At 39.1% G+C, this 10,102-nt stretch overlaps 1 protein-coding gene across 1 annotated transcript in view; it reads left to right on the top strand.

Moving 5' to 3' along the window:
• NOP14 (NOP14 nucleolar protein) overlaps window positions 1-9,738 on the top strand; it is a 34,280-nt gene extending 24,542 nt beyond the window's left edge. Inside the window, exons 13-18 of the mRNA XM_067558893.1 lie at window positions 1,647-1,800; window positions 2,829-2,988; window positions 5,753-5,900; window positions 8,224-8,342; window positions 8,789-8,944; window positions 9,415-9,738. Coding sequence (XP_067414994.1) covers window positions 1,647-1,800; window positions 2,829-2,988; window positions 5,753-5,900; window positions 8,224-8,342; window positions 8,789-8,944; window positions 9,415-9,514 — 837 coding nt within the window. The 3' untranslated portion in view covers window positions 9,515-9,738. The remainder of the gene's footprint in view (window positions 1-1,646; window positions 1,801-2,828; window positions 2,989-5,752; window positions 5,901-8,223; window positions 8,343-8,788; window positions 8,945-9,414) is intronic.
• The last annotated feature ends 364 nt before the right edge of the window (window positions 9,739-10,102 follow it).

Genomic DNA, 10,102 nt, shown 5'->3' on the forward strand with positions numbered 1-10,102 from the left:
TCTACATACAAAATGATTGGATCTAAATTAGCTGTAACCACTCAAGAAAGAGATCTTGAAGTCCTGGATAGTTCTCTGAAAACATCTGCTTAATGTGCAGCAGCAGTCAAAAAAGCTAACAATGTTGGGAACCTTAGGAATGGTATAGATAATAAGACAGAAAATATCATAAGGTCACTATGTAAATCCCTGTTATGCCCACATCTTGAATATTTTATGCAGTTCTGGTTGCCCCATCCTCAAAAAAATATATTAGAATTAGAAAGGGTACAGAGAAAGACAACAAAAATGTAATGGAACACTTGTAATGACGCAAGATTAAAAAGACTGTCTCTTTAGAAAAGAGACAACTAACAGCAGATATGATAGAGGTCTATAAAATCATGAATGGTATAGAGAAAATGAATAGGAAAATGTTATTTACCCCTTCAGATAACAAAAGAATCAGGAACAAAAATGAAATTAATAGGCAGCAGGTGTAAAACAAACATAGGGAAGTATTTCACAAAATGTACAGTCAACCTGTGGAATTTGTTGCCAGGGGTTGTTATGAAGGCCAAAAGTATAACTGGGTTCAAAGAAGAATTTGATAAGTTCATGGAGGATAGCTGTTAGCAAAGATGGTCAGGGACGGAACCCCATATTCTGGGTGTTCCTAAACATCTGGTTTTCAGAAGATGGGACGGGACAATGGAAGACAGATCACTTGATAATTGCTCTGTTCATTCCCGTTGAAGCATCTGGCATTGGCTGCTGGCAGAAGACAGTATACTGGGCTAGATGGACCATTGGTCTGATCTAATATAGCCATTTTTATGTTCTTATTTAAGTCCATGGTAGTTATGGAATAGCGTGGATACATGATCCTATTCATTAGTGATGATATCTTCCATATATGCTATGGGTTCTTATTTAAGAGGGACAGTCGATTTTATTTATAAAATATCTATTCTGTCTCTCCAGAACTTGCCTAACTTCACTGAAATACATTGAACGAAAGTGTCTCCTTATTTTTCAATCCTAGTGCCCTATTTATATAATTGAAATGTCCAGATTCCATTGCTCCTATCTCATCTGAGGTGCAGTGTCACTTTGAAATCCGGTGTTGTTTTGGTTCCTTTCTAACATTGGATATCATACATTGCGATGTAAACTGTAGGACCTAAATTTAACAAGAGACCAGGGAGCAAAGAATGGAATAAATATCACAGAAACAAGGCAAGATATAAAAAGGAAGTAATTCTTCTTGTGCTTTAGTGCCCTCTAGTGGTTAAAGTAGGTTTGGCAAGGTTGAAATGATCTCCATTCTGAACCTTCAAGGCTTAAAAATATGGCAATTTCCCAGGAAGAACAGGTTTAGGACAGGGTGCCGGTAAGTATTGGCTTTATGCCATTTTAAACCAAGAAACTGGAAAAAATTATTGCATCAGAGTTCAGCAAGCAAAGAACGAATTTTTTCAAACTTTCTACTGACTGAATGTATTAGCTTATTTTTAAAAAGCTGATAAAAATGACCTGTTGTATAGATCGTAAATTTTTGTGAAACTTATTAAAATCTCTTTAATTATTAGAGGTATCTTTGCTCATGGCATAAAGCTTTAATTTTATACTAATATGTTAATGCAGTTTTTTTAAATTTTTGTTAGTGCCAAGTCATGACACTACAAGATGTTGTTAAAGGATTGTTTGTGTGCTGTTTGTTCCTGGAATATGTATCATTATCTCAAAGATTCATACCAGAACTTATCAATTTCCTCCTTGGAATACTTCACATAGCTATACCCCAAAAACGAGTACAGGGTAAGTTTGTTTGGAGTAATAAATATGAATGTGCATTTGTTTTTATACCTCAAGCTCAGTGCAACTAAAAATTCCACTTTGAGAGCTTTATGTTTCAAATGAAAGGCCAAGTCATCCCCTCTAGATAGATCTGAGCAGACCAGGAAACCAAGCTCTCAAATGCTGCAGTTCCCAGGAGATCCACTAGGCACAAGTGCATTCTGCATGGAAGCCCTCTTCTTCCACACTGCTTGCCAGCCACATAGCAAAACAGCTCCTTCCCCTTTGATACCATGGTACAGTGAGGAAACCAGTGTGAGTTAATGGTGGTAAAGTTAATCTCTCTGGAGTTGCGGGGTAGAGATTGATGCTGCAGACAGCAGCTGATGCTATACCCTCCTCAGCTGATAACCATTCCAGCCTTTCTCTTTTTGGGGACTCTCCTGCTCACTACCCCATTTCTAGGTGCAAAGATGACATTTTTTCTTTGTCAGGGAATTTAGTGACAGTAATTCACCTATAAGGAGAAGAGGGGAGTTGTTGCCAAATCGTGGAAATCAAATGCTCTGCTTGCAATACTTTCTCCATTATTCAAAGTTTTATATAATGTTTGGTCTGTAAGCTGGGACGCATGTGAAACTTCTTTTGTACAGTTTTATTTCAAATTTATCCCTTTTGGATTTAAAAAAATCAAACTCAAAGTTTTTTTTAAAGGTTTTGCATTATTTAACTACAAGTAGTGCTGGTTTCTAATTGTGTGTGTGTTTTGTGATGAAGAAAAGTTAAATAAAATGTCTGTTAGTGGTACAGCTGATGATAGTTGATATCTTATTCTAGCCCCCAGTGGTGCCACCGCCTTTCTCCCCTATCCCCATTGACTTTACTACAGGCCCAATGTTTCTGTAACATTGTATATATTTGAAATAGCCTAAATCTAGTAAAGGATCTTTATAAAACTAAATTTTCTTTAATCAACCTTTTCCTGTCTTAAGTCTAAGTTTTAATTTTGAGAACTAACCTGTATATTAATGTTGTAATTTTGTTTTTAGGCTACACTCTAGTGCATCCTTTCAGACTAGCAGGAAAAAATTCAGAATTACTCTTGGTCTGTGATGAGAAGGATATGGAGACCTGGCAAAAGCAGAATCTTCCACTCAGCATTATGACTAGATTAAAGGGAAGCAGCAAAACAGAAATGAATCATTTCAGGTATGTGAGAAAAGTGAGCTGAAGAAAATGTAGGGGAAAACTTTCAAGTTACTTCTTGTGTAATTTCAGTGACAACGTTCTGTCGGACATGTTACCTTCTAGGACTAAAACTGAGTGTAGACAACTGTAATAAATTATTTTCATGGTATGGTTCTTGTAACATATGAAATATACCATTCTTGGGGCCTAATGCTGCAAAGTGCAGAGCACTTTCTGTGGGGGCTAGGCACTGGAAGCCCAGGCTGCTGCCGATGAGCTGGGCAGCTGGAAACTAGACAGGGTTCTGTCAGACACCTGCCTGGTTTTCAGCAGTTTCAACAAAATTGATACAGTCCTATGGAATGTTTCAGTTATGACAGATTGAGAAAATGTTTCATCAAATATTTTTGAACAGCTCTAGGTTTATGGGACTTGGCTAGTATCACCTAGGCAGGCGCAGGGATAGAATCCAGTTCTCTGGGACAGCATGTAACTGCCTTAACCATGAAACCATTCTTTCTCCACCTGCAATCCCCTGCCTCATTCACTATACTCTTTCCAATTTCAGCAAAAAATAAAGCAGGAGTCCTACAGATAACATCCCCTTTACTACATAACCTTGAAACACAGTTTTCCAGCTGGTTTCACAGATATTTGCTGTTCAGATGAATGATGAGCCTTTGAATCTTGGGCTCAATCCCAGGCTCTGGAAGGAAATGTGCTCAAGTAAACAGAGACTCTTTTGCCTGTTCCCCCAAATTTGGCTACTTCTGCCCCATCTCTTCCAACCTGTCCCTGTCTCTTTATCCCAGTCTCCTCTCCTCAGGCTTCTCATCTGATCTCAGTCTTTCTTTCCCATGGAGCTAGGCTGTTCTCAGTGGTGGCAGATTACAGAACAAGGAGCAATGGCCTCAAGGTGCCATGGTGGAGGTCTAGGTTGGATAGTAAGAAAAACTTTTTCACTAGGAGGATGGTGAAGCACTGGAATGGGTTACCTAGGGAGGCGGTGGAATCTCCATTCTTAGAGGTTTTTATGATCTGGCTTGACAAAGCCCCAGCTTGGATGATTTAGTTGCGGTTGGTCCTGTTTTGAGCAGGGAGTTGGACTAGATGACTTCCTGAGGTCCCTTCTATCCCTAATCTTCTATGATTCTATCCCTTCGCAGTCTTCTTGACTCATAGACATTAAGGTCAAAAGGGACCATCGTGATTATCTAGTCTGACTTCTTGCACATTGCAAGCCACAGAACCACACCCACTCACTCCTGAAATAGGCCCCTAACCTCTGGCTGAGTTACTGAAGTCCTCAAATCATGGTTTAAAGACTTCATTACAGAGAATTCACCATTTACACAAGTTTAAACCTGCAAGTGATCTCTCAGGGATCTTTCCCAATCTGACCGAGGCAAAATTCCAGACCCCAAATATGGTAATCAGTTAGACTCTGAGCATGTGGGCAAGACCCACCAGGCAGATACCTGGAAATAGAATTTTCAGTGCCCTCCCAATCTAGTGTCCCATCATACCTTGCCCTAGTTTATTCCCTCACTGTCTCCCTGTCACAGTCACTTTGTACAGCTAGTTTTAGTTCTTCCCTTGCACCGTAGCTCCTGATTGGATCTGTCTCCCTTTCTCCATCCTTCTCCCTTTTGCCCATATATATGCTCTGATTCCTAGTCTCAAACACACATACACACACATACCCTGTCTCCTCCCCACCCCAGCCAATTGTCTCCCTTTTCCCTCCCCCATTTCCTTCGCTGTCTTCCAGTTCCAGTTTTCTTGCCTAACTAGTTCCAGCCTCCCCATTCCATCATCTCTCCAGTCCTTGTCTCATCTTGTCCCATTCAATTCCTTTCCTTCCCCCGGGTCCTTCTTTTGTCCCCTCTACATTCAAATTAGACAACTTTCTCTTCCATGCTGCTTGGGTGCCAGGGGTCATTGAGAGTTCAAGTGAGATTCACTTCCTGCTCTCATTTCCAGTCCTTGGCATCACCTTGGTTGGGGAGCAGTCATTGTAGGGAAAGTTGGGCTTTGCCACATATAGCCCCAGGCTGGATCATGCTCTGTTCACTCTGTGAGGATGGTGCATGTGGAGTTCTGTCAGCATTAGAAGATGTGAGAGGATGGAGCCTGCTCATTTGCTCTCTGTGGCAATGACACATGCATAGTCTGATCAGCACTAGGAGTTCTGGGAAACTTGAGCATGCTTAGTCAAGATGGAATCTTCAGAAATTTTACCTACTATAATTAAACTCTCTACTGAGTATATGCAAATTGCAATTTTTCAAAGGTTTATAACTTCGCCAGATTTGGGTAGATTTTCACAAAGATGGCAAAAGAGACATCCCTGACACAAAAGCCAACCCATCCCAAATTTTAATTGTCTGCTTCAAAGCATGAGAACACTAGAGTTTTTCAAAAAAAAGGTTGCCAGAATTTTTTGCTATGGGCAAAAAAACAAGATATTTTTTCTAGCCTTGTTTATGAAAATGACTGACTGGTTTTGGCTGAAATTTAACAAAAAAACCCAGCCTGAGGCAGACAGAAATGAGAATAGGAAATTTTAGCCCAAACATTTTAAAGTTTGACGAAGTTATAAGCAACAGAAAACAGGATCTTATTAAGGTTGCCTGGCGCTTCCCATTATAATAGATGGCACAGTCAACCCTGCCTATAATTAGTTTAGTATGAAGCTCTTGAAACTTTTATCTGCATATTCTAATTATGCACTAAAATTATTGCAGATAACATTTTAACATGAATGTGTACACCTCTCTAACAGGTTATCATGTCTAGCCCTGTGTTTGGATCTCATTAAGAAATGTGCAGCTCTCTATGGATCTTTGTCATCTTTTCATGAAATAATGCAGCCCATCAGAGTACTCCTTACAGAACATATGCCAGTGAGTGAATACCCTAAACAACTCCAGGTAAAAACCTAATTGCTGATTTAGATGTTGTTAAATTCTGGTCTCAATATGTGCTAACAAAAAATATAAAGCTAATTAAAAATAGAAACAACGTGAAATATTTTTTCAAAGGCCAAGCTTCTAGGGTTTGATGTGCAGAAAGCTAGGGTATGAATCTACGACACACTAGCCTGCCACACAGTAAGTGCCCATTTAGTCCCTGCTGCTACACACTAAAAATTCTGTAATGCACATTGAAATACTGCTGTTATGCTGTAGATTCACATACCAGCTTGCTGTGTACTAAGTTGCTGTATAGACCAGCCCTTAGATAATTTGAAGACTAGATCAGTGTTTCTGTGGAAGAGTTGGAGTGTGTACATAATGTTTTGGATGGACATTTTTCATGGTGCATCCAAACCCGCCTTTGTATCTGTAGAGGATAACATTTGGTAAGTGGTAAGTCTTTAAGTGGCTCCTGTGGCGGGTTCCTCCAGGGTACAAACTAGAACCAGGGTACCGCTGTGCCCCCTTAACTCTCCAAACAGGGTTGTCTTCCACATTACTTTGCTAGTGACAAGCAGCAAACCCCTCCAGATGCTGTTATCACTTAGCCCAGTATTAGTTGGAGCCCTATGCCAGCTACATTGTATGAATGCTCCCAGAGCCACTTATGAATCGCTCAGAGAAAGGCAGCCCTGCATCCTGAAGTTGCCGTGTTCTGCCCTGGTCAAAAGTGTGACCAGTAAGTTTATCACCTAGTTCTCCCCTCCCTCAGTGTAGAGAAGATATACATCAACTTTTGTTAACTGAGCAGGGGTTTTTCCAAACAATTCACAGAAGCACACTGTTTTAGTTAAGAATATAAAATGTTTATTAATTACAGCAAGGTGGACTTTAAGTGAGTTAAGTGGCAGGCTTAAGAAATCAGAGATAGGTATCAAAGAAAATAACAATAAACATGCAATCTAAATCTTAAACCTCTAACATTAGGCACTATCTAGATTAGGCAGTTTTCTCACTCCACTTGGATGTTCCAGTTCTCAGTATACAGGCTTCTCTGAAGCCTGGGTCCAGTCCCTTATTGTTCCAGCATTCCTGTTGCTTTCAGCATGGATGGGAGAGGAGAAAGGACAAGGCATGCAGCCTCTGTTCCTTATTTTATCTCTCTTGACCATGTGGCCATAGACCTTATTCCAGGAGTCCAGGCATGTCCAGGTGGGCTCTGCTGAGCCACGAGGTTGCTCAATCCCTCCTGTGCGAATGAGTCTTAGAGTTGAGCAGTCTCTATTGTATAGTCTTATGCAATTGTTGTGTTGTAAATCCTATGCAACTCCTTAGTTGGCTGATGGCTGCTGAGCCTCTCATGGGTGGGGATGCCTCCTCTACTGTTACTAGCAAGCCTATAACATTTTCCAACAGCAGCAAACTCTCAATAACTTGTGATACTATCCTAGTGATACACATAGTTTGATAGAACAAGGGGTTGTGGCAGATTATGACCTTCCATTAGATATCTTACTGTGGCATGCTTAATATGAAGTACTACAGCTGTACAGAAATGATGAATATGGGGTTTACAGTGTGCTGCTTTGGGATAGAGTGTGTCCCAACTCTATTTATAGGAATAGCATTCTGACAGTGCTACTGTTCCTGAGGATCTTGTATGAATCTGTTAAGTCAAACAAATGTATCAAATAAAGTAACAGATGCCACAAGCTTGGGTGCCTTAATAAAACCAATATAAATATGTATTGTCATGTTAGTTAATGTTAGTTAATTATTTCTTTTCCAGAGATTGAAGGATAAGGTGACTTGAGTGTAGCCTGACTCTCTTCTGCATTCAGTGAGGATGGACCCTCTAACTTAGCAGTAGCATCCTGTCTAGCAAAAGAGGCAGCATGGAATATGTTAGAGAATAAGATGTAATGTATGGAAAGGCCATGTTTGAGTCACAAAATGTAACCCTTAGAGCAATGGATATTCCATCTTAGAGTTTTAAATTGAGAGATAGGAGCTGAGTTAAATTAGGTTTAGTCTATCACTTCCTCAGTTATGCCACCCTGGCCTCTCTTCTGTTTGGCCACAGACCCTTCCTGCTGTCCATCACAGCATCCCCTATAAACCTCGGAAAGCCTTTTTAAACTAGCTAGTCCTGAAGGCTTAAAACACTTAAGGACTAGCAAATGTTCTAAAGGTCAGTTGTGATTTTACTAAGAGAGGAAAAGAATGTTGAGGATGCCTTAGCCAGGAAAACATTATTCCTGAGACAGCTGATAATTGGTTTATAAAATGTGCTATCATTAATTAGCTTTTAAAATCCTAACCTCATTTGCATTTTCAGGAGTTGCATCAAAATGCTCTGAAAGAGATGGAGGACAAAGGAAAACACTATACCCCGTTGGTGTGTGAGAAAAAGAAGCCCGTGCCATTGAAACTGTACACACCCAAAATAGTGAAAGTGTAAGTACAGTAATCCTCATAGAAGTAAAGAAAGCAAAACTGCAGGTTAGAACACATTGTGAGACTCCATTTTTGTTCAGGCTTTCTACTAACTGCAGGTGCTGACATCCTAGATTTAGCCAGCTAGTATGGTTTTCTCAGTCTCTGCACTTCAGAATGTTGTGCTAACATGTGGAAGGTTGCTGTGTATTGGCTCTCTGGAAAATGTTACTTGCTCGTAATCTAAATTATGTAACCTAGTCAGATGCTCTTATTGTGATATCCTAAAATATATAATTATAAGTGAGACTGTTAAACCCATAGTGTTGAGAATTGCCACAGGAGTGCGCAAAGAGGTAGAATATTAAGAAATACCATCTATATAAAAGCTAGTTCCTGTGAAGTATAAAAGAGGTGTATACTTGACTTATTTTATGTTTGTTCATACATGCACATTCTAATTTCAGTCTGGAGTTTGGGAGAAAACAGGGAGGCAGCAAGGAGGAGCAGGAAAGAAAGAGGCTGATTCACAAACACAAACGCGAATTTAAAGGAGCTGTTCGTGAGATCCGCAAAGATAATCAGTTCCTGGCTAGAATGCAGCTTTCAGAAATTATAGAAAGGTAATATATGGTTGTTTTAACAGCAGTGGGGTTACTCTGTGTACTGGCCAATGTTCACTTTTGGTCCCTGTCAGAACTGGCATGTTGGTCAGCCATATGCTGCAGTCAAAACAGTTGTCTGACAACTTGGGAGCAATCAATACAAGATCTGCAATTAGAGTTTCCTAATGTTCATTATCTCATCAACCCCTATGTATTTTAAATGTGTTGCAATTTTTCTGTTTCATTCGTATAGTCACATGATCATAGAATCATAGAAGATATGGGTTGGAAGGGACCTCAGGAGGTCATCTAGTCCAATCCCCTGCTCAAATATTAGTATTTAAGTATCAAACCAATAATATTTTTAATTTAAACTGCACCAGAGGTGGTGTTTCAGAAATGTAGCTTTTTATAAACATTTAAATACATATTGTTATGCCTATTTTATGATGTTGTCAGAATAAAGATTTGAACGTTTGTTTTTATAGGGATTCTGACAGAAAAAGAAAAGTGAAACAGCTTTTTAGTAGCCTTGCTACACAGGAAGGTGAATGGAAAGCAATGAAGCGGAAGAAGTTTAAAAATTAGACATTGACATTCTGAAACAGGAAACCCTGGGACATTTTGTTTTTTATGTGTAAGTAAAAATATTCTGATGGGTTTTAAGGAGACTATATCTGGATGCATTCCTTTTGTGGAAAACAAATGCCTTCAAGAACAGTCTAAAAAAGGATTTTGATAACTTGGTTAGCTGTCTTGTAAAGAATTATCCAAGTTTTTTTCATGTGAAAAATAAAGATAACATGCTTTTTTGTATTTGGTGTATTTGTGTCTTCTTAGTGTTATATTTGGGTGAATAGGTGTTCAGAATACTGTATAGTGTGTGCCTTCTTAATAGGAACTTCTGACTAATTCTGTGATTCCATATTATGGTTCATTGTATGGGTATTCTAAAAATAATCATGTAAAAGGCAGAAACTTCTTTGTGTATTTTTGATATTGCAAAATTGATGACATTGAATTAGCATCACAACTATAGAATACTTGGAGTTCAAGTTAAGTAATTACATAAAATTTAGACTCATTTGCCTCATATGGCCACAGGGTTTATTTCTTACCTTGCCAAATGAGATTTAGAATGAAAGCATTCTGAAATATGAGGGTACAAATGAAAAA

The sequence above is a fragment of the Emydura macquarii genome, unplaced genomic scaffold (assembly GCF_026122565.2).
Source record: "Emydura macquarii macquarii isolate MOO-44397 ecotype Brisbane River unplaced genomic scaffold, CSIRO-AGI_Emac_v2 contig_2199, whole genome shotgun sequence".
NCBI classification, from domain to species: Eukaryota; Metazoa; Chordata; order Testudines; family Chelidae; genus Emydura; species Emydura macquarii.